Source organism: Alligator mississippiensis, chromosome 1 (genome assembly GCF_030867095.1).
Source record: "Alligator mississippiensis isolate rAllMis1 chromosome 1, rAllMis1, whole genome shotgun sequence".
NCBI classification, from domain to species: domain Eukaryota; kingdom Metazoa; phylum Chordata; order Crocodylia; family Alligatoridae; genus Alligator; species Alligator mississippiensis.
Window position 1 is genome coordinate 118,477,811 of NC_081824.1, and position 24,339 is coordinate 118,502,149.

A 24,339-nucleotide genomic window follows, 5' to 3' on the forward strand; every position below is an offset into this window, starting at 1 on the left:
TGATAGTTCTACATGGATCTTATTAGATCACAGATCTTTCTGTCCTTCCTTTTTCCTTTTGAGATGACACCTATTCCTGAGCTGGGAGGGGGTAGGGATTGCCAGCTATTCCCATCCCATACTCAAACATCCCTAGATGACTGCTGTTCTTACGCAAATCATGCTCCATACCTCTGAAGTGAAATCAGAGTCTGCTGTGTTACCACAGGCTTCATTTTGCTCCATTAGATTTCTAAATCATTATCTGGTGCCTTTTTAAATTTGATCTTTGATTTAAAAATATCTTTGATTAAAAATATCTTTGGGAATTTTCATAAGGGTTATTTTTTGCATCTTTTGCTTACTGTTACCTGGCACATATACCTCAGTAGTACGTCTGTTATTGAATACTGTGCTGTTGTAGCTAAGGAGTCCATTTTCAGAGCTCTCCACTCTGATGCATTCATTTTTCTCTGTCAGCTATTCAGCCTGCTGTCAAGTTTCTTATTTCAGTGGCCCCAGTGTTTACCCTGATATGACAAAAAAGCCCTTCCTCTACTGTGAAAATTTGTCCAAAGTCATGTGACTATGTTTCCCCAAATTATTTTCATTCTTGTTGAAAGAAGTTGTTCCATTGTTTTGTCATATCTAAGACTTTCCCAGAACAATTTAGTTGGCTTCTTTGTACAGAAAGTAAAGAAATAACTTCTGCTGTGGGACAGAAATCAGGCCTATCCTTGTCTGGAATCTGCAGTTCTCAAAACAGGGATGAGAACATTTAAAATGTTCTTCCAAAATTTCAAAGATCATATCATCCTTGCCTCACTGCATCCTGCTTTTCTACCCCTCTACCAGTGCAAAAGCAATGGAAAACTGGAATAGACAGGCTTCCCTCACCTTCCACCTCTCTAGTGCTGTTCCTTTACACCGCAGCTTGTTCCTGCCAAGTTCCTTGCAGACACCATCTGGTTGACTAGTGCAGATGAGGCCAAAGCACTTTCAAAGCCATATTCAAGTCTAGGTCTGTATTATTCCTCTGGAGATTATGATGGGAGAGGGAGGCAGAATAGATGAAGCTCATTTTTTATAGTTTGACAATAATAGGATTTCGCTTAGCCTGCATAGGTCAGAAGATCTATTATGACAGCCCCTTTTAGCCACCAGTCTGTATAGTGTTTGTTGAGACTGGTCCATAATCATACCACATACCATCTAACAGCATTCTACCCCACTGAGCTGCTTTGTCATTTTTCCAAACAGTGCACATCCAGGCTGACATCATTGCTATGGATGTCCTGCCCCAGCTGCTCTCCCTTCTTGCATCCAGCAGTACAGACGTTCAGCGAGCTTCCATTGCGCTCCTTTGGAAATTATCCCAGCACCCAGGCAACCAGGTAGGGATAGCAGTATGTCAAAAGCAATGTCAGGAGAACAGTTCTGGTCAGTGCCTTGAAACCCTTAATACATCTTACCACGTGGTGTTATAGTAATGGCGTTAATTAAATATATGTTATGAATGACTGATATAGATACTTTGTATGAAGTAAAAAAGGGTCTTATCCAAAGTACCATAGTTTAGCTACTGCAGTCATACCTGGCCAATTGTTACAGAGGTTGTGTGGGTTAAGAACTGTTCTGTTGGGGTGGTGGTTAGTAGGTAAGCAGAATCCAGTTAGTAGGTAAGGAGAACCCAGTGGACATTGAGCTTAACATGGCTCCCTTTTATTGTTGATCAACTGTACAGAAGGGCAGGTTGGATGCTGGGGCCACCTGAAACAGCCCATGCTGTGATTGCAACACCACATTCCATGCACTTCTGCAGTAGTGATTCAGGGCAAAGGGGTTTCTTAGGTTGGGAGATGAGTAGCACAATGGGAGAACTTTATAATGAGACAGACCTGAGCAAGCTTCTTTTTGGCACAGGGGTTGGCATAACAATTATGACTAGTGTCCCCAGAGGCACTCAGGAAAGTTAAGACACAGTTGTGAAGTTGAACCACATGAACTCCCTGTGCAAACACTCTAATTCTAATGTAAAGTAATCTTAGTTCACTTCAGTTGAATGCCTTTTGAATGATGATTAAATTCACACAGGAGAAATGCAATTTAACTTCACACCATAACTCAGATTTCCTTAGTTTTCTTGAGGATCTGTTTGTTGACAGATCGTTTGGATTTGGTTAGTTTAGTCACCTCTGTTTAAGTTAAACAGCACCATAAACCATGCAATTTTATGCTCATACATGCCCTTTTTAAAACAAATATGGAACCATAAACCAAAGGCATTTGACTGCTGTATTTTCATTGTCTATTGAGAGAGAAATGTAAACAAAGCATAGGCTAGTGAAATTTAGACCTCCAAAAGTTATTACAGTCACTAATGGCATCCTAAGTAAAATTGGAAAGGAATTTTTAATAAAAGATTTTTAAAACTAGTAGTAATCTTTAAAGACAGCATTTAAGAATGTAATGCAAAAAGGTGGAAACCTTTCTTATGATCTAGCATTATACAGTACTGACAAGATAAACTGAGCCATAACTAGTCAGATTAGGTGTTTTTAGTGATTGATAACTGGAATAGATTTGTGCCGGTTTGAAACTCCCACAGGAACCCAGTGCTTTATGTAAAACAAAGAAAAAAATCAGTCTTGTACAGCATGGGCAAAATGAATGCCTCCAATTCAATGGTGCTCTGGGAAAAGAGAAGAGATGCATTATCAGAGCAGTGCCTGAAGACAAAATATCTTTCAAAGACAATATGCTTATTAGCTTTTTGTGTTGTGCTAGCGGGGATCAGGGCCCCATTGTGCTAGGTAGTTTATATACATAAACAGTTCTGGTTGCAAAGAGCTTAGAATTTAAACAATCTACGTCAGTGGGATTACTTGTTAAGCAAGGTGTTACTTAGCATGAACAAACGTATTCACTTTTTTTGCCTATAGTAATGAAGTAATTAATTTAACCAAGAAAGGTACTTCTTGCTGTTCAAACCCTGCATTCACACACAAACAATCCCTTCCCTGCTTCTGAAACACGTGCCAAACAGCCAGTCAGATGAAAGCACAGCAGGTCTGTGTGTCAAATAGAAGCAGAGATTCAGTTTGAATATCTCAAAAGTGAATGGTCAGTTCTTCAACAACAGTAAAGGAAAGAAGGAATTGAGGGCCAGAAACAAGAAACTTTGAAGTGAAATGTCATCTCCAGGTTTGTTCTCCAGAAAGAAGTATTTCCATTTGAAAATGTATTTAATGAGCCAATGTCACTGGCACTCACTACTTTGCATTGTGAATGTAAAACAGCTAGTGAAGTGTCTAGGCAAGCGAGGCAAGCGATTGATCCATCAGGCCCTCCTCCTTCCTCCATCCAGCCCACTGTCATGTCTATTCTACCCTATTTTTCAGATCTTTCAAGGTTTTCACCTCTAGCCTAGTCTGAATTGTGAGTGAATTAGAGACTTCTCCATGGGAACAGCTATAGGAAAAATCCCAGAACAAAGCTAACCTTTACAACCTAGTGAAGTAATGCTTGAATTATTGCAAATACTACCTTGTTTACAAGAGGGCAGAAAGAATCTGGCCTTTGGTTCCCGTGGACTGGATCTGCTGGAATGTTTCATGGAGCCTTCATTCCTTAACAAGAAGTCTTATATTTCACTGGCCTGGCTATTGCAAAGTCTCTGGTGACCATATGGCAGAACCAGGAAAGGTATAGAGAGAAGTCCGTGCAGTCACAGAATTATGACATGATTGAAATAATAGAGATGTGGTGGGAGCTTACATGACTGCAACACTGTCATAGATGGGTACAAACTGTTCAGGAAAGACAGGCAGGGGAGAAGAGGAGGAGGAGTTGGACTTTATGTAAAAGAGCTATGTGCTTGCTCAGAGCCATGAGGGACTACTGCCTCCTGAATCTAGGGAGGCACCCGTAGAAGCTGCCAATGAGGGTGGCCCTGTCAGGGTGGGCACCAGCCCTACCAACAGCATCAGTGTCAGCCACTGGGGGGGTATGTGCACCCCCGTGCACTCCCTACTAGTCATCTATGCTCAGAGCTCCAGTACAGAACTGGAGGTAGGCTTGTTGAAAGTCTCTGGGTTAGGGTTAGAGGGGAAAGTAACAAGGGTACTGTCATGGTGGGGGTCTGCTATAGACCACCAGACCAGGAGGATGAGGTAGATGAGGATTTTTTCAAACAGCTAGCAGAGGTTTCCAGATCACAGGCCCTGGTTCTCATGGAGGACTTCAATCAACTTGACGTCTGCTGGGAGGGCAATACAGCAGTGCGCAGGCAACCCAGGAAGTTTTTTGAGAGTGTTGGGGACAACTTCCTGGTGCAAGTGCTGGAGCGGCCAGGTAGGAGCCGTGCTCTTCTTGACCTGCTGCTCACAAACAGGGAAGAATTGCTGGGGAATGTAGTAGTGGATGGCAACTTGGGCAGCAGCAGCCACAAGATGATTGAGTTCAGGATCCTGAGGAAAGGAAGGATGGAGAGCAGCAGAGTAAGGAGCCTGGATTTCACAAAAAAACAGACTTTGACTTGCTCGTGGAACTCATGGACAAGATCCCCTGGGAAGCCAGTCTGAGGGGGAGAGGAGTCCATGAATGAGAGCTGGCTGTACTTTAAAGACACCTTACTGAGGGCATAGGAACAAACCATCCCAATACGCAGGAAGACTAGCAAGTATGCCAGAAAACCAGCTTGGTTTAGCAAGGAACTCTTCAGTAAGCTAACACACAAAAAGGAAGCTTGTAAGTGGTAACTTGGACAAATAGCTAGGGAGGAGTATAAGAGTATTGCTCAGGCATGCAGGGATGAAGCCAGGGAAGCCAAAGCACAATTGGAGTTGCAGCTAGCAAGGGATATCAGGGGTAAAAAAAAAGGGTTTCTACAAGTATGTCAGTAGCAAGAAGAGAATTAGGGGAAGTGTGGGTCCCTTACTCAATGGAGGAGGTAACCTTGTGACAGAAGATGCAGAAAAGGCTGAAATGCTCAATGTCTTTTTTGCTTCAGTGTTCACAGGCAAAGTCAGCTCCCAGACTATTGCACTGGGCAGCATGAGCAACTGGTACCTCCTAAATCTGGGGAGGGCACCAGCAGAAGCCACCAGTGGCAGCAGCCCTGACAACAGCATCAGTGTTGGCTGTCACGGGGGGCACTGGCCCCATCAGGGAAGGCACTTGCTCCCCCGTGCACCCTCTACCAGTTGCCTATGCTGGGCAGCATAGTTTGGGGAGGAGGTGAGCAGCCAACAGTGTTGAAATAACAGGTTAGGGACTATTTAGAAAAGTTGTACATATACAAGTCCATGTGGCCAGATGGGATGCACCTGAGAGTGCTGAGAGAGTTGGCTGGTGAGATTGCAGAGCCCTGGCCATCATCTTTGAGAACTCGTGGTGATCAGCAGAGGTCCCAGATGATTGGAAAAAGGCAAACATAGTGCCCATATTTAAGAAAGGGAAAAAGGAGGATCCAAGGAACTACAGACCAGTCAGCCTCACCTCAGTCCTTGGAAAAATCATGGAGCAGGTAGTATTTGCTTCAAGGAATCTATCTTGAAGCATTTGGAGGAGAAGGAGGTGATTAGGAACAGTCAGCATGGATTCACCAAGGGCAAGACATGCCTGACCAACCTGATTGCCTTCTATGATGAGATGACTTGTTCTGTGGATGCAGGGAGACCAGTGGATGTGGTGGACCTTGATTTTAGCAAGGCTTTTGATATGGTCTCCCATAACATTCTCACAGACAAGCTAAGGAAGTACAGGGCTGGATGAATGGTCTCTAAGGTTAATAGAAAACTGGCTGGAGCATTGGACTCAGAGGGTAATAGTCAATGACTCAATATCTAGTTGGCAGCCAGTATCAAATGGAGTGCCCCAGGGGTCGGTCTTGGTGCCAGTTTTGTTCAGTGTTTTCATCAGTGACCTGGAAGATGGCAGAGAGTGCACCATCAGCAAGTTTGCAGATGACACTAAGCTGGGGGGAGTAGTAGATACATTGAAGGGTAGGGTTAGGATTCAGAGTGACCTAGACAAATTGGAGGATTAGGCCAAAAGGAATCTCATGAGGTTCAACAAGAAAAAGTGCAGAGTCCTGCACTTAAGATGAAACAATCCCATGCACTGACTGGTACAGGCTGGGGACTGACTGGCTGGGTAGCAGCTCTGCAGAAAAGGACCTGGGGGTTACAGTGGACAATAAGCTGAGTGTGAGCCAACACTGCCCCTGTTGCAAAGAAAGCTAACGTCATACTGGGCTGCATTGGTAGGTGTGTTGCCAGCAGGTCAAGGGAAGTAATTATTCCCCTCTATTCAGCACTATTCAGCACTTACAATATGGAGTATTGTGCTCAGTTTTGGGCCCCCCACTTCAGAAAGGATGTGGACAAATTGGAAAGAGTCCAGTGGAGGGCAGAAAAATGGTTCAGGGGCTAAGGCACATGACTTCTGAGGGGGCACTGAGGGAACTGGGCTTATTTAGTTTGGAGAAGAGAAGACAGAGGGGATTCCATTGCAGCCATCAACTACTTGAAGGGAGGTTTGAAAGAGGATGGAGTTGGATTGTTCTCAGTGGTGGCAGATAACAGAACAAGGAGAAAAGGTCTCAAGTTGCAGCAAGGAAATTTGAGGTTACATATTACAAAGAATTTTCTCACTAGGAGGGTAATAAAACACTGGAGCAGGTTACCCAGAGAAATGGTGGAAGCTCCATACTTGGAGGTTTTTATACCCAGCTAGACAAAGCTTTGTCTAGGATGATCTAGTTGGGGATGGTCCCATTTTGAGCAGGGGGTTGGACTAGATGACCTTCTGAGGTCCCTTCCAACCCTTATTTTCTATGATTTCTACGATGATAATTAGTGCAGTGGTTCTCAACCTTTTGGGATTCAAGGCACCCCTCCCTGGACTCAAGGCACTTTTCCACAACTTCTGTAAATTGAGTGGCACCTAATATCAGAAACTAATATGTGTATTACAGTGCTTACCTTCTTGCAGAGGGCCAAGCAGTGTGGGTGGGGGATCATCCAGGCAGGAATAAACCTGAGCTTCCCTTATCTACTTATCTCTTCACATCTAGCACCACTGTCAACGTATTGCATGGCAGCCAAGGGTGCTGCAGGACTTTGGCTGAGAATCATTGCATTAGAGTAGGAGTAAGGACTTTGAGCCAAATCAGCTGGCTCTCAGATTGACTGACTTTTCTTTGGATGCAAGGGGCTTGATCCTATTCCACTTATTAGGCCCCTAAGGTGGCCTAAGGACTCAGATGCAGTTAACTGAAAAAGCAGCTTGCTGCTTTTTGTAACTTAGTCTTAAGGTCAAGGTGAGGGTGTATTACGAAAGTAGATCATTTATGTTTTTTCAGGGACTCAAGCAAGGTGAAAGACAATCACACTTAAGCATCTACATCCATTAAGGAGCCTAAATGATTGAATAGAGTCAGGCCTGAAGTACCACTGCATCTTAGTTTCATGTTCTGTAAATTGGGGATGAATATTTACCTTTGCTAGCACCATTCATCCAAAGAGTTCAGACTACTGAAATCAGGTATTAAAATTATGAATGAAGGTGCTGCTCAAATATTTTCTTTGACTAGTGCAGATTTGGTTCTTTTCCTGGAAATTCAAAAAAGTGTTTGAGTTTTCAGGAAATGTTTGGCTGAAACTTACCTGAACCAGTTAATTTGCTTTCTTCTGAGATTGCTGCTTCCATGGCTTTCCCTAACTGAACAGGAGATAAGAACTGGGTCTCTGACAATTGCCCACAGAGGCAAGGCACTTGACTTCACCTGAAGTTAAAATTTCAACACCTGTTACGAGATGAAGTAGTGACTAACGTATGTATATTAAATATATTGGAGAGGTTGGCAGTGGATCCATAATACACTGTAGAAGTGCATTTAGATTCTGTAGACAAATTAAAGACCTGAGTTTCTTTTCATTTTTAGCCAGTGAGAAGTAGCTCCATTGAAGTTAACAGTTACACAGGTTAAAAGAGAGAGGAGAATTATAACTACAATATCCAAAGTGGCCTTTATAATTATTTGGATGGATTCTAATTAGTTAAGATTAGGTGAGCTGTGTCTTTGTAGGGAAGGAAAGGTATCAGCATGGAAATGCACAGGCATACACCTGCACATAAAATATCTTCAGAGACACATGAAACTTAGACATCTAAATTAAACTAGACCTTGTTTCCTGAGTTTAACCACTATGCTGTACTTTGGATCTGTCAATTTTTATATTTTACTTAGCATTTTTTCTGGTTGTGATTGTACTTGGAATGGATGCAACTGAAGGTGGCAGCCAATATCAAATCTATATGAAGACAAAATACACTTTCTGACATTTAACCTACAAACCAAGAAACAGTGCCATTTTAACTGCTTTAAAGCTATCTACCTTTGATGCTGCTTCAGTGATCATGACATTTCCCAAGCTCCAGAGTAATGCCTGTCATCTTAGCATGTTCAAAGGATTAAAGAGTTATTTTAAAGCTAAGCATCTTTCACTAGCAAGCCTTTGCTTCTAACAGTATGAAGAACATGGCACATTGCTGACTACACAAAGCATAGTCGAATGTTCAAGGAGAACAGACTGAAAGAACAAATAAATATTACCTTTTTTGTTACAGTGTGATCATAGTCATCAGGTACCTTGTTCAAAGCCTATTGAAGTTAGTGGGAAGTGACAATTTCCCCCCAAATGACTATGTGTCTCTACTGTTGAAAGGCTATATATATGGGAAGCCCTCTAGCTCATACTGAGAGTGGGGAAACCTGGCCAGAAATTCCAAACTTAAGTTACTGCCTGAGAGCCTTGATATTAGTAAAAATTGGAGAAGACTTAAGTTCAGCAGGAATGAAACTCACCAACAGGCCATTAAACATCCACAGGGAGCAGAGAACCCCATACACAATTTCTGAAAGTATTTTCAGGACATCTGATTTTAAAATGATGCCTGATCACAAACTGATGGAAAAAAAATAACTTTATCTGCCTAATATACAGATTGTACCCTCTCCCTGTCACAGTCCTCCAGATCTGCTCTCCCTTCCTGGTCACAGCCCTGCCCCTTCACAATCAAATGTTGCCTTTGTGGTTACTACAGCTATTGCAAACATGGTAGAGTTTATCTTAGGAAGGTATTTGATGAGTCTCTCCACCTCTCTTCTGGTGGGCCTTTTGGGACTCCGAGCTTTTTTTTAATGCCTGAACTCCTCAACTTATCATAGGTTGTTAGGGGGTCCTTTGTGGCTGTGGTATGCGTGGGGGGAAAAGTGGATGTTCTTGTGGACACTTTCAGCCATCACGTGGCTACCTGTGATCACAAGGGATTGGACTTCATGACATAGGTGGTTGCTTCACTCTTATGTTCCCATGAGTTTCATCAGCCAGTGTCATAGACTCACCCAATCCGCACAGCACACCAGGTTTTCTGTAGAGGTCTCTGATATCCTCAAGGATAGCAGTCAATGGAGAACAAACTGAGAACGACAGCACAAAACTGCATCTACCCTGCAGCTGTTTTTTTAAGAGCATAAGCAAGGCTTATCTGGCACAGGTGAGATAGTCCTACCCATGACATTCTCCAGAGGGCAGGTCACTGCTGTAGTGTAGGCAAGTGGTTTATCCTTGTCTTTATTGAAGGAGATTGAATAGCTTATTGCTCTTGGCAGGACACACTTACATGTGGAGAGATGCTGAACACCCTGGGCAAGCTACTGCTAACTCATAAAGCAGATCCAGTGCTTGTTGGTCATGCTGCCTGCATAATTAAAAACCTGATCCTTCCCCAAAACATGCAGGTGAGTACCAGTTTTCTTTACAAAATTACACAAGGGAGGTGGGGCATCTTTACCCAGTAGAAGCTGGTTACACAAAAGAAAGTTTAAAAAAAAAATCATATGCAATGGATTAATGAGCTATCTCCCTCTGACATTCATGACAACACTACCCCAGGTACAAGCTGGCAGCATCCCATGTACCACCCTTGAAGCTATTTCTTCCATCCTCATTTTCTCTATCATGCAACATTGCATATTAAGGAAAATAGGAAATGTCACACAAGACAGTGATACAGCCCCAGGCTTTTAGTAACTGTATCTTCTCTCTAGACGCATATAAAATATAGCAGGGAAGCCTCAGGCATAGAGAGATTAAGTGACTTGCCTGAGTCACTCAGAATGGATGAGTAGGAAGTGAATCCTGAGTGCCCAAATCCCAGTCCAGGGCATTAACCAGGAGAAGAAGAGTAAGAGAAGGTCCCCACTTTCCAGGGTTGTATTTTAAAGACAGAGGATTGATTTGAATTTCAAAATGTATGATTTGTAGTCTGTGCATATGTTGTGTTATCTATAGGGGCTCATTTTATTTTGATAAAAATTCTGATGTACACTTTGAAAAAGCTTGTCATGAAGACCAATATGTTTCTCTTCTGCTGGCAATGTTTACATAACTCCTTTGACATTAATGGCAGTATGTCACAACTTCAGTGCTCATTCTGAGAAGTTGCCGTAAATCACATGAACATCTTTCTGCAAAAGTAAAAGGTGATTTTTCTTCCACCAGGTAATAAAATTCTCTTGTGACTCACTTTGAAAAGCAATGGAGTCTTGAATCAATCTGGCTCCTCTAGCACCATGGATAACCCACTAAATGATTTACAGAAAGATCCTAGTTTCAGAAACTAAATAGTGATAATCTTGCCCCCAACACAGCTACAGTGAACATCCCTCCTTTTTTCTGCATCCTGAAGATTTTGGTCATTTTGCTTGAGTGGGTGCCTATCTTGATTATAGTCTCCTAATTAGCTGATAACCAGTGATCCTGGTTTTCTCTGATAAAAATAAAATCCAACATTTTCTGATTTAAACTCCCCCTCCCCAAATATACATTTTTCTGTAATTAAAATGAAATGCCACTATATATCGTGCCTCTTAGGGACCACTTGGCAAGTAATGTAAGAAACACAGGCTTTGAATAGGAGAGGTTAAACCCGCAGTCACTCTTACAGCATACAGGATTTACAGATCTTTAGCGAAACAAATTCTCCATGCTCTGTGACCAAAGATCATGCTCACCTGATCATGCTCATGACCAATCTGGCAATCGGGCAGATTGGTCCCTTCTACAGACAGACAGTGCTTGGTAAAGATCCTTCCCCTAAATATGATCTCTTCCCCCTCTGACAAACCGGTCAGCTGCAGAATTTCAAGCAGGTGATCCTCTGGGAGATTTCAGCTTCCCTGGAGTTAAGCTGGGGAAACTTGATCCCTTCTGCATGTCTCTTTTCCATATCAAAACCATTATTTTAGGAGGGAACTGCCTTGGTTGGAAGACAATTGCAGTTAGTGCATCTCATGTTAGTTCTTCAAGAATAAACATTACGATAAAATGCCTTAGCCTGTTTTTGACATGTCTATGCTGCTATAGTTATATACTCAAAATAAGAATGTAAGAACATAAGAATGACCATTTACTGGGTCAGACCATATGTCTCTCTTGCCCAGTAGCCGTTCCCCCACTCCACTGTTCCTCTCTCACTTGCAGCCTCCAGCATTTAAGGTATAGGAAGTTCTGATTCAGAGGCTGCATCCCTAAGTCTCATGCTCAATAGCTGCTGATGCTCCTTTCCTCAAAGAATTTGTCCAAGCCCTTTTTGAATCTGTCTAAACTGTCGACTTCCACATCTGGTGGCAATGAGTTCCACACTTTAATTACACACTGTGTGAAAAAGAGCTTCCTTTCCTTAGTTTCAAACTTACTGTGTACCAGTTTCATTTTAGGACCCCTAGTTCTTATATTCATAGTTTCATAGTTTCATAGTAGCTAGGGTCAGGAGGGACCTGAACAGATCATCTAGCCTGACCCCCTGCCACAGGCAGCAATGAATTCTGGGTTCACAAGACCCCAGACAGGTGATCATCCAACCTCTTCTTGAATTTGCCCAAGGTAGGGGCAAGGACCACTTCTCTGGGAAGTTGGTTCCAGATTTTGGCCACCCTAACTGTAAAATATTGCCTTCTGATCTCTAACCTAAACCTATTCTCCATCAGTTTATTACCATTGTTCCTCGTCACCCCAGGTGGTGCTGGGGAGAAAAGGGCTCTGCCTATTTGCTGTTGATCCCCCCCTGATGAGCTTGTAGGCAGCCACCAGGTCCCTCCTCAGCCTCCTCTTGCTGAGTCTGAACAGGTTCAGGTCCTTCAGTCTCTCCTCGTAGGGCCTGTCCTGCTGCCCTCTCACCAAGTGGGTGGCCCTCCTCTGAACCCTCTCCAGGCTGGCCACATCCCTTTTGAAGTGCAGCGCCTAGTACTGGACGCAGTACTCCAACTGCAGCCTGACCAAAGTCGTACAGAGGGGGAGTATCACTTCTCTGGACCGGCTTGAGATGCACCTTTGGATGCATAACAAGGTATGGCTGGCCTTGCTGGCTGCTGTCTGGCATTGGTGGCTCGTGTTCATCTTGGAGTCAATAATGACTCCAAGTTCCCTTTCCACCTCTGTGCTTTCAAGAGGGGAATTCCCCAGCCTGTATGTATGCTGTGGATTCCTTCTCCCAAGGTGCAGCACTCTGCATTTGTCTACGTTGAACCCCATCCTATTCTCATCTGCCCGCTTTTGTAGTCTATCTAAATCTAGTTGCAGCCTCTCTCTCCCTTCAAGCGTGTCCACCTCAACCCACATCTTATTGTCATCAACAAACTCGGACAGCATGCTTTCCACCCCCTCGTCCAAGTCGCTGATGAAGATGTTAAACAGTACGGGCCCGAGGACCGAGCCCTGGGGTACCCCACTGCTCACATCTTGCCAGGTTGAGTACAACCCGTCCACCACTACTCTCTGGGTGCGCCCCATCAGCCAATTTTTTACCCATCCAACTGTGCAGGCATCAATGCCGCAGTCGCTTAATTTATTGATGAGGATGGTGTGAGAGACAGTGTCAAAGGCCTTCTTAAAGTCTAGAAAGACTATGTCCACAGCGACACCATCATCCAAGGATTTAGTTACTTGGTCATAAAAGGCAATCAGGTTGGTCAGGCAGGACCTGCCTTTGATGAACCCATGCTGATTGCCCCTGAGCATGATCTCCCCTGCAGGCTCCCTACAGATATGCTCCTTGATGATTCTTTTCAAGATCTTCCCAAGCACCGAGGTGAGGCTTACAGGCCTATAATTACTTGGGTCCTCCTTCCTCCCCTTCTTGAAAATAGGGACATTAGCCAGTTTCCAATCCCCCAGCACCTGGCCAGATGACCACGAATGCTCATACAGCTGGGCCAAGGGCTCCGCGATGACCCCCGCCAGCTCCCTCAACACCCTTGGGTGGAGGGCATCTGGACCTGCAGATTTAAAAATGTCTAGCCCTTTCAGAAGATCCCTAACTACATCTGCACCGACTGAAGGCTTGATAGAGCTATCCCCAAGATTGTTCCTACCTCTGGTAGGTGGGATATCCTGGTCCCTGTTCAGGAAAACAGAGGCAAAGAAACTGTTAAAACTTGTCTGGCGTGGCCACCAGATTACCGTTTGTGTCTTGCAGGGGCCCTACATTACCTGGTGCCCTCTTCTTGCTCCCAATGTAGTTGAAAAAGGACCTTTTGTTGTTCTTAATCCTGGATGCTAGCCTGAGTTCCATCTCTGCCTTGGCCTTCCTAATAGCCCTCCTACACTCCCAGGCTGAGGAGGAGTACTCCTCCTTGGTGATAGCTCCTCCCTTCCACTGGTTGTACGCCCCACTTTTAGTCCTCAGACATTCCTGAATGCCCTTGCTGAGCCAAGGGGGTTTCTGAGCACTCTTACCCCCCCCTTGCTTCTCTCAGGGACTGTTATCCTTTGGGCTTGGAGGATCGCCTCCTTAAGATACGACCATCCCTCATGGACTCCCATCTCCTCTACCTTCTGGGCCCTAAGTGCCACCCCCACTAGTCTCCTAAGCTCATTGAAGTTGGCCCTTCTGAAGTCAAGGGCTTTAGCCTTGGTGTGAGCCCTAGACACCCTGCGTTGGATAATGAAATCCAGCAGGTGATGATCGCTATTGCCCAGGTGGTCAAGGACCTGCAGTCCCCTCACCAGGTCATCCCCCATGGCCAGGACCAGGTCCAGCAAGGCGTTACCCCTAGTAGGGCTGTGCACTTCCTGGATAAGGTGAAGGTCCTGTAATATAGCCAGGAACCTACGCAAGCGGTCAAACTTGGCTGTCTGCTCCTCCCGGCAAATGTCTGGGTAGTTTAGGTCACCCATGACAATAACATCCCTTGACCTAACCGCCTCCATAAGCTGACTGGAGAAGTCCTGCTCTAGCTCTTCCCTCTAGTTGGGTGGTCTGTAGTAGACACCCACCGTAAGGTCCCTTTCGCCATGCCCCCCTTGTAGTTTGACCCATAGTGTCTCTGCCCAACCCTCCTCTAACCCAAAGCTAATCCTTGATGATGTGAGGTGCTCTTTGACATAGAGCACAACCCCCCCATATTTCCTCTCTGTCCTGTCTCTTCTATATACGGTGTACCCCCGAATGCCCACCGCCCAGTCATGGGTAGGGTCCCACCAGGTTTCTGTGAGCCCTACTAAGTCTGGGTTCTTACTTGCAATCATGAGGCATAGTTCCTCCTGCTTACACCTCATACTACGAGCATTAGTGTAGAGGCACCTGAGGCCTCCTGAGGGTGCACGTGCCTTCCTCCCACTCCCAAGACAGTTGTGGCCCCCTGCTCCCCGGACGTTGATGCTTACCTGGGCTTCCCTTCCTCTTGTCACCCTGCCTGCTGGTGAAGCATCCTCTCCACTCGAAGCAGCTCCTTCCCCCAGCGAAGCTAGGGTGAGAGCTAGTATGTAATCAATCCCTATTTACTTTCTCTTCACTGTTTAGTATTTTGTAAACCCTTGTCATGCCCCCCTCAAGCATCTCTTTTCTAAACTGAATAGGCCTAATCTCTACAGGGCTTTGGGAATGGGGCATAAGGGGTTGGGAGCACAGGTGGTGTTTTCTTCGATCCTCCTGGTGTTGGGTTATGGGCTGAGGAGGGAGAGGAGGATCGAGGTAGTAAACCAGAGACTGTGGCACTGCTGTCATCATGAAGGCTTTGGCTTCCATGATCACAGTCCACTCTTTGGTGAGGGAGGCAGTGGTCTGCTGGGAAGAGACGGCCTCCACCTCACTCTGCTGGGGAGTAAGCTCTTCTCAGCCAGACTGGCTGACCTGCTCCATCGGGCTTTAAACTAAGCCTGCTGGGGGTGGGTGGATAACCGCCAATGCTAGCCCACTAGGCAACTACTGCATAACCAGCAGGTTAGGGCACCCAAGGGAATCCACACCCACCCCAGCCCTGGAACGGTGTCTGCCTGGGACTGCAAGGAAGCCTAGGGCTTCCAATGGGACACTTATGTGTCTGTACACCAATGCCAGGAGCTTGGGGAACAAACAGGAGGAAATGGTCCTCCTGCTAAGCAAGAAAGACTAAGATCTCATAGGGATAATGGAGACCTGGTGGGATTCCACCTATGACTGGGCCACAGGTATAGATGGCTATACCCTGTATAGGAGAAATCGTGCAGATGATAAAAGGGGTGGGGGTGTTCAGAGCTTGTAAAGGAACACCTTGAGAAGCTGGACATCTTCAAGTCTGCTGGTCCTGACAGATTACACCCTAGAGTACTCAAGGAGCTGGCAGGTATCATAGCCCAACCATTGGCAAAAATATTCAAAAATTCGTGGTGCTTAGGTGAAGTACCTGAAGACTGGAAGAAGGTCAATGTGGTACCCATCTTCAAGAAAGGGTGGAAAGTAGATCCTGGGAATTACAGGTCAATCAGCTTGACCTCAATCCCCAGTAAGATTTTGGAGAAAATGATCAAAGAGACCCTTCTTGATAAGCTGGCTGATGGCAACATCCTGAGGAACAGCCAGCACAGGTTTGTCATGGGTAGGTCTTTCTTGACCAATCTCATCTCCTTCTATGACCAGCTGACATATCACCTGGACAAGGGAGAAGAGATTGACATCATATATCTGGACTTTAAAAAAGCCTTTGATCTGGTGTCCCATGATCTCCTTATGCAAAAATTGATCAAATGTGGCCTCAGCTACACCACAGTCCGATGGCTGGGAAATTGGCTCTGAGGTTGGACCCAGAAAGTAGTAGTTGATGGATGCGAATCATTACGGTGGTCTGTGACCAGTGGTGTCCCTGAAGGCTCTGTCGTTGAACCAGTTCTCTTCAACATAGAGTCATAGATTGTAGAGTTGGAAGGGACCACAATGGATCATCGTGTCCAACACCCTGCCCCTGGCAGGAAAGAGGACCAAGGTCAGATGACCCCAGCCAGGTGACTATCTAGCCTCCTCTTGAAGACCTCCAAGCTAGGTGATAGCACCACCTCTCTTGGAAGCCCATTCCAGATCCTAGCCACCCTTACTGTGAAAAATTTCTTCCTAATATCTAACCTAAATCCACTCTCAACTAGTTTACACCCGTTATTCCTAGTCACTCCCTGGGGCGCCTTAGTAAACAGTGCATCCCCTATTCCCCGTTGACCTCCCCTAATAAATTTATAAACAGCCACAAGATCTCCCCTCAATCGTCTCTTGTGAAGGCTGAAGAGATAAAGCTCTCTCAACCTCCACCCATAGGGTCTATCACGAAGGCCACTAATCATGCAAGTGGCCCTCCTCTGGACACTCTCCAGATTCTCCATGTCCCTCTTGAAGTGCGGTGCCCAAAACTGGACACAGTACTTCAACTGCAGCCTGACCAGTGCCGCATAGAGGGGGAGCATCACCTCCTTTGATCTATTAGTCATGCACCTGCTAATGCACAACAAGGTGCAATTGACCTTGTTGATGGCCTCATTACACTGCCAGCTCAAATATGACTCCAAGATCCCTCTCTGCCTCTGAGCTGCTGAGAAGGACACTCCCCAACCTATAGGTGTGCTGGGGATTCCTCCTTCCCAGGTGGAGTACCTTACATTTTTCTTTATTAAATTGCATCCTATTTCTCTCTGCCCATTGATCCAACCTGTCCAAGTCAGCCTGAATCTGCTCCCTGCCCTCCAGTGTACTAATTTGCCTCATAACTTGGCATCATCAGCGAACTTGGAGAGGGTGCTCTCCATGCCCTCATCCAAATCGCTGATGAAGATATTAAATAATATCGGTCCGAAGACCGAACCCTGCGGGACCTCACTGCCCACCTCCCTCCAGGCCGAGAAAGAACCATCCACCACCACTCTCTGGGTGCGGTCCCTAAGCCAGTTGGCCACCCGCCTGACTGTGTAGGCATCCACTCCACAGTCTGCTAGTTTCCCAATGAGGATAGGGTGTGAAACTGTGTCAAAGGCCTTCCTAAAGTCCAGGAAGATGACATCAGCCTTGGCTCCCACATCCAGGCAGTGTGTGACCTGGTCATAGAAGGCTACAAGGTTTGTCAGGCAGGATCTACCTGTGACAAACCCGTGCTGGTTTCCCCTCAGCATTGTTTTCCCTGCTAGGCCTTCACAAATGTGTTCTTTGATTATTTTCTCTAGCATTTTCCCAGGAATAGAGGTAAGACTGACTGGCCTAAAGTTACCCAGCTCATCCCTTCTCCCTTTCTTGAAAATGGGCACCACATTGGCCCTTCTCCAGTCCTCAGGGACCTGGCCAGAGCACCCGAGTGCTCGAACAGCTGTGCCAGCGGCTCAGCTATGACACTGGCCAATTTTTTCAGCAGCCGTGGATGGAGGTCATCCGGGCCTGCTGACTTGTACCCATCCAGCTCCTCCAGGAGCTCCTTAACCATTTCAGAACTAACTGTAGGCGGACTGGTGCCATGTGGACATCCGTCAATGGTCAAGGTGGGAGAATTGGCTTGGTTGGTACTTAGAAATACTGAAGCGAAGAACTCATGAAGAGCTCTGCTTTTTTCCCTGCATCAACCACCAACTGTCCTGATCTGTCCTGCAGGGGCCCTGTGTTGCTCTGAGCTTTCCTTTTGCCCGCTATATACCTGAAGAAGGACTTTTTATTGTCCAACATCTTTATCAACGATGCGGACATTGGTGTCAGAAGTGCGCTGGCCAAGTTCGCCGATGACACTAAACTTTGGGGCATAGCGTCCACACCTGAGGATAGGCTAGTGATCCAGGCTGACTTTGATAAGCTTAGTAAGTGGACGGATATAAACCTGATGACATTCAATACCAAAAAATGCAAGGTACTCCACCTCAGGGGAAAAAAACCCACAGCATGCTTATAGGCGCTTGGCAGTGCTGTGCTTGCTAGCACCATGGCTGAAAGAGACTTGGGGGTCCTGATTAACCACAAGATGAACATGAGCAACCAATGTGATGTCACAGCTGGTAAAGCAAACAGAACTCTGGCTTGCATCCATAGATGCTTCTCAAGTAAATCCCAGGATGTCATCCTCCCACTGTATTCGGCCTTGGTGAGGCTGCAGCTGGAGTACTGCATCCAATTCTGGGCTCCACAATTCAAGAAGGATGTTGAGAAACTTGAGAGTCCAAAGGAGAGCCACGTACATGATCAGAGGGCAAGAGAATAGGCTTTATGCTGACAGGCTGAGAGCCATGGGACTCTTCAGCTTGGAAAAGCACAGGCTCAGGGGTGGGATCTGGTGGCTGCCTATAAGTACGTAAGGGTCTGGGGGAATGCCTGTTCACCAGAGCGCCCCAAGGGATAACAAGGACCAACAGTCATAAACTCCTCCGTGACCATTTTAGGCTGGGCATAAGGTAAAACTTCTTGACTGTCCGAGCCCCCAAGGCCTGGAATAGACTTTCTGCAGAAGTGGTGCAGGCACCTACTCTGGACTCTTTTAAGAAATGTTTAGATGTTTAACTTGCTGGGATCTTTTCCTGCCCCTGGGGCAGGGGGCTGGACTTGATGATCTTCAAGGTCCCTTCCAGCCCTAATGTCTAGGAATCTATGAATCTTTAGTTTCTCTTCATATGGAAGCCCCTCCACACCACTAGTCAACCTTGTTGCTCTTTTCTGTACCTTCTCTAATTCTTCTATATCCTTTTTTGAGGTGTGGGGACCAGAACTGGGCAAAGTATTCGAAGTGTGGACACACCATGGATTTATAAAGGGGCATGATGATACTTTCCATTTTGTTTACAATTCCCTTCATAATAATCCTTTTGCCTTTTTGACAACTGCTGAGCACTGAGTTAATATTTTAGTGAACTGTCCACAATGATTCTCAGATCTCTTTGCTTTGTGGTAACAGCTGTAACAATTACTGTATAGCCCATCATAGTATAGATATAGTTTGGGTTATTTTTGCCCAGAAGCATCACTTTACAATCATCTATCTTAAATTTAATCTGCCATTTAGTTATCTGTTTGCTCAATAGTGCCTGTTCCTTCTGTATTTTTCAGAGCCCACCTTGGTCTTTATTGCTTTGAATAATTTTGTGTCATCCACAAATTTGGCCACCTTGATACTCACCCCCTTTGCCAGATCATTTACAAATATGTTAAACAGCACTAGTCCCAACACAGATCCCTGGGGGACCCCACTGTTTATTCCTTTTCATCCTGAAAACTGACCATTTATACTCACTCTTCACTTTCTATTTTAAAGCTAATTTCTAATCCAAAAGTGGGCATTTCCTGTAATCTCGTGACCACCTAATTTAATTAGTAAGACCCTCTGATGGGGGAACTTGTCAAAGGCTTTTTGGAAGTCCAAAAATACACTATGTCAACTGGATCACCCTGATCCACCTGCTTATTGACATCCTCAAAACACTCTAGTAGGTTGGTGAAACATGATTTCCCTTTGACAAAACCACATTGATTCCTCCCCAGCAAGTCTTGTTCATCCATGTGCTGAACAATTCTTTTATTACTGTTTTCACCAGTTTTCCAGAAGATAAAGTCACTGGCCTGTAGCTCCCTGCATCACCTTTACAGCCTTTCTAAAATATTGGAGTCACAAGCAGCAACCTTCCAGGCCTCTAGTACTGAAGCTGTTTTTAGTGATAGGTTTCATACTACAGTTAAGAACTCAGGAATTTCCAATCTGAGCTCCTTCAGGACCTTAGGGAGAATGCCATCAGGTCCTGGTACTGTTTAGTTTATCAATTTTTTCTACCACCTCATATACTGAAACCTCAGTTTGGTCAGCTCCACTGACTCATCCCTAGAGAGGAGTGGATTTGGTGAGGGAATCTCCCTAACACCTTCTACAATGAAGATAGATGCAAAAAATGCATTTAGTTTCTTGACGGTGATTTCTCATATTTTAGTGCCCCATTTATACCCTAATCATCCAAAGGCCCAACTGACTCTGTGGCAGGTCTTTGGCTTCTAATGTACTTAACGAAAGTTTTATTGTTATCTTTTGTGTCTCTAGCAAGTTTCTCAAATTCTTTTTAGCTGGTCGTATTACAGTTTTACATCCGATTTGCCAGTTTTTGCTGCTTTTTTTATTTCCTCATTTGAACTTGTCTGTCGCTTTTTGAAAGAATCCTTTCTTGTGATTCTTACTTCTGCAACTCTGTCATTAAACCATGCTGGCTTTCTTTTGGTCCATTTTCTCTTCTGATTTGTGGTAGTGCACTTGTTCTGTGCCTCTAATATGTTGTTCTTTAGCAGTTCCCATGCTGTTTGCACATTCTTCATCTTCTTAGGGGCTTTTAACTTCTGTCTAATTAGATTCCTCATTTTGGTGTAGTCTCCCTTTTTAAAATGAAAGACTACTCTGGTAGATTTTCTACTTGTCTCCCCTCCTACACGGATGTCAAATCCAACTGCACTGTAGTCACTATTGCAGAGTGGCTCACTAACATTTACCCTTTACAACAAATCCAGTGCACTGCTTAGGATGGCCTTTCTTCTTGTAGGTTCCAAGATTAACTACTCCAAGAAGCAGCCTTTTATAACTTCAAGAAATTTGGTCTCTAAATCACAGCCTGATGTTAGATGAACCCAGTCTATTTGTGGATAGCTGAAGTCACCCATTACTACTGGGTTTTCTGGTTGAGGGTCAATAGTATATTCCCAGACATACTTTTTTTCTATTGAAACCTAGAATTTCTATTAAAAAGTCTGATACCTCTTTTATCAGTTCAAAAATCAACACTATTTGAATTGATGGAATCTTTGATGTAGAATGCCACTTCCCCACCAGTATATCCTATTCTACCATTCCTGTATAATTTGTATCTTGGTATTATAGCATCCCATTGATTTTCTGTATTCCGCCATGTTTCACAGATACCTATTATGTCAATATCATTATTTACTGCTAGTTCCCTTACCTTTAATCTTAGACTTCTAGCTCTAGTATAAAAACATGCGCACTTTTTATTGGTGCCTGGTTGGCTTCTTTGTGACTTTATAACCATTAAAGGTATTTGACTGTGCTTGTCTTTTCCGTTTCTTATCTTCATTTTTTATTGCTTCATCTCTACAGGGTGTGTCAACCTGAACTGTGTGCTGTTCTGCACCTGTCAGCTTTCTCCCCATTTTTAGTCTAAAAGCTGCTCTACCACCTTTTTAATATTATGTGTCAGCAGTTTGGTAACATTTTGGCTCAGGTGGAGACCATCCCAGACTCCCCCTATTCCAAAAGGTCACCCAGTTCTCTACTCTGAAGCTCTGCTTGTCTAACTGGCCCTGTGCATGGGACTGGAAGCATTTCAGAGAATGCTACCATGGAAGTCCTGGGCTTTACCTTCTACCTTGTAGCATAAATTTAGCTTAAATTGTGATAGTGACCTAAATGTAGGTCATTATCTTCAAGTTTTGGCTACAAGGTTAACTGGAGGTCACAATATGATGCAAACACCTATCAACTCACCACAACTCTCCCTTGTATCATTGATTTAGGTTCAGCAAAGTATTCGGCTACTTTCTTTTTTAGCTTCTGAGTGGGGGGACCTCAGTTCCTTTTACAGTTTAGACCTACCAGGGGACACATCAGACCTGACAAGGAACTGCTGTTTGGAGTGGCTTTTCCAGGTGTTGGAGTCTGGTGACTTATCCAGATCCATGAGTAAACTGGGGCACATGATGTCCTGGCCTTTGGCTAGAAAGTCTTGTGCACTGTACCGCCAAGTGATGTGCATTAAAGATTTAAAAAAACAAAGAAAACCAAAAAAATATATTAACAAGTGACTTAAAATGCCAATGTTTCTTCAGTATTTCGGGTCTTTCTTTGACTTCAGTGGACATACCATAGTTATGTTGCTGGAGCTAATGCTGGATGGATGGATAAATATATCATGAAGTTTTTAAAACTATATTTTCCATGTGCTTTACCAAAAGGCTGTAGATGCACAAAACTGTGTAAACACTTCGCAAGCTGATATGACATTGCAAGGTTTGGCAACATAATGGTGCCTATCCCTTGCTGATTGCTCTAATGAAACCACATCTCAGCTATCTGTGCGTTTGAATGCCAAAAAATTGTCAGACATTTGGCGGCGATTCTGAGGAAAGCAATCCGTACCACACAGCATGCAGTATGCTAGCATTTTGGCTCTGTGTCAAAATATCAGCACTTGCTGACATTGTTGTGAAGCACAGACAGGCACAAAGACCCATATCATGATATTTTGTGGACCTAAGAGACATTTGAGGTCATAGGAAGATCTTAAAACCATTGTGAGATATGCGATTGTTTATTTGAAATCAGGATAGTCCCTGAAAACTCTGAGATGTGGGATTAGTTTCTTCTCTTTCCCAACAGAATTTGATATTCCCAACACATCTTGTTCTATTCTTAGTAAGCCCAGGTGCCATTTTAACCACTGATCTATGTGATCCTCAGTACACCTATGAATTAGTACATATTTCTAACCCTCTTGGAAAGTACAAAGCACCGTGTAAGTACTAAATATTATCTTTCTTTCTTTTTTTGGCATAGAGAATCATGGAAAGCTCCTGTTTTGAAGGACTCTGCTATACTATCCTCTCTCCTGATGTTCAAGAAGAACCTCTTCATTATGTGATAGCTTGTCTTGCTGAGCTGGCAAAGCATGGTAGGGGAGCAATTACACAGTAAGCTACTTAATCTCTCAGTGTGCACACATATTTCATTACTGATAATAAGGACTGAGCAAATGTAGGTGAGCATGCACACACACACAGTGGACCCAATTTTTCTCTTTTTAAAGGAAAAGGGAGTTTTACCATTAACTATGATGAGAGTAAAATTAGGTCTACCGCACTGATATGATAAACAGACCTTATTGTTTGAAGGCTTTCCTTTTGAACTATTTAAGCTTTAAACTGCCCTAATCAACATTCATTTTGCCTAATCTTTTTCTGGTAGATGGCTTAGCCACTTTTACTTGTAATGTCTCTCTGCTAGTACTGGTGGATTAATCTTATAGCAGCTGAGAGCAACTTAAAAAAGATGAAAAGGCCCAAATGCAAACTTGCTTTCCTTTTTCCATTGTAGTTTTTTGTGCAGTGATTTCATATTGTAAAGGGTTCAAAACTGACTGTGCTGGAGACCCAAACTCCATCAGCAGGACACAGTCACTTGTTGGCACAGCTCCTATTTTGGCCTGACTCCAGAACCCAAGGGGTGAACACTGCCACTGCTTGCCCCCTTGACCACTGTGAATTTGTTGCCAGGGAAAAAGGGGTGAGAGGCAGTGGCCTCTGGGTTCTGGAGCCATGCCAAGGTGCCAGTTCCAGCAGGAACCAAGCTGGCAAACCAGTGAACTCAGAGAGCTCACCACACGTGTTGCATAGGCAAATGGGGTGTGACTGCACCCCCTTGCATCTCCTCTAGATCTGTCCCTGCCACAACGTGCCTCATCCACTATCTGGGGTAGGTCAAAAGACTATGCCTGGCTCAGGACCACTCTATCTGTTGCCTTCTTGCTGCAATTGCCAGCAAGGGTGGTGATTTATGTTGGTTAGTTTAATGAAGTGGACTTGGGTCCAGTGATGAAAGGATCAGTTGAGACCACCAGATCAAAGTGGCTTTTGGATTTCATAGAATGGCTCAGTGTCAGGATGGGTTGTGGGTGGCCATGCAGTGGGGGTTACGCAGGGTCAGAAAAAGCAATCAAAGTCTGAGGGAAATGTGCAGAATCCAAGTGTAAGAGAGCCAGGAAGTCAGAAGATCCATCTGGGGAACCAAGTCAGAGATCCAGAGGGTTGGACAGAGCGTGGGGTCAAGAGACTAGCCAGGTCAGGTATCTGGGAGATGAAACCAGAGTCGGGTTAGGGACCCAAGGGTCAGGTCAAACTCAAGGTCTGTGGCTGAGGTGGGTCAGGTAGCCAGAGGCACAAACCCAGGGTGAGGCAGCCTGGGTACAAGATTGAGCCTTGTTGCCCAGATGCTTCCTCTTCTGGCTCAGGGGTTTTTATAGGAAGGCATCAAGGGTCAGC

At 44.7% G+C, this 24,339-nt stretch overlaps 1 protein-coding gene across 2 annotated transcripts in view; it reads left to right on the forward strand.

Annotated features, from left to right (window-relative positions):
* The window catches only part of LOC102558480 (uncharacterized), a 69,582-nt gene that overhangs the window by 34,898 nt on the left and 10,345 nt on the right, over window positions 1-24,339 (forward strand). For both annotated transcript variants that reach the window (XM_019479673.2, XM_019479675.2), the window contains 3 exons: window positions 1,240-1,373; window positions 9,659-9,787; window positions 22,859-22,973. In XM_019479673.2, the coding sequence (XP_019335218.1) occupies window positions 1,240-1,373; window positions 9,659-9,787; window positions 22,859-22,973 (378 nt within the window). The remainder of the gene's footprint in view (window positions 1-1,239; window positions 1,374-9,658; window positions 9,788-22,858; window positions 22,974-24,339) is intronic.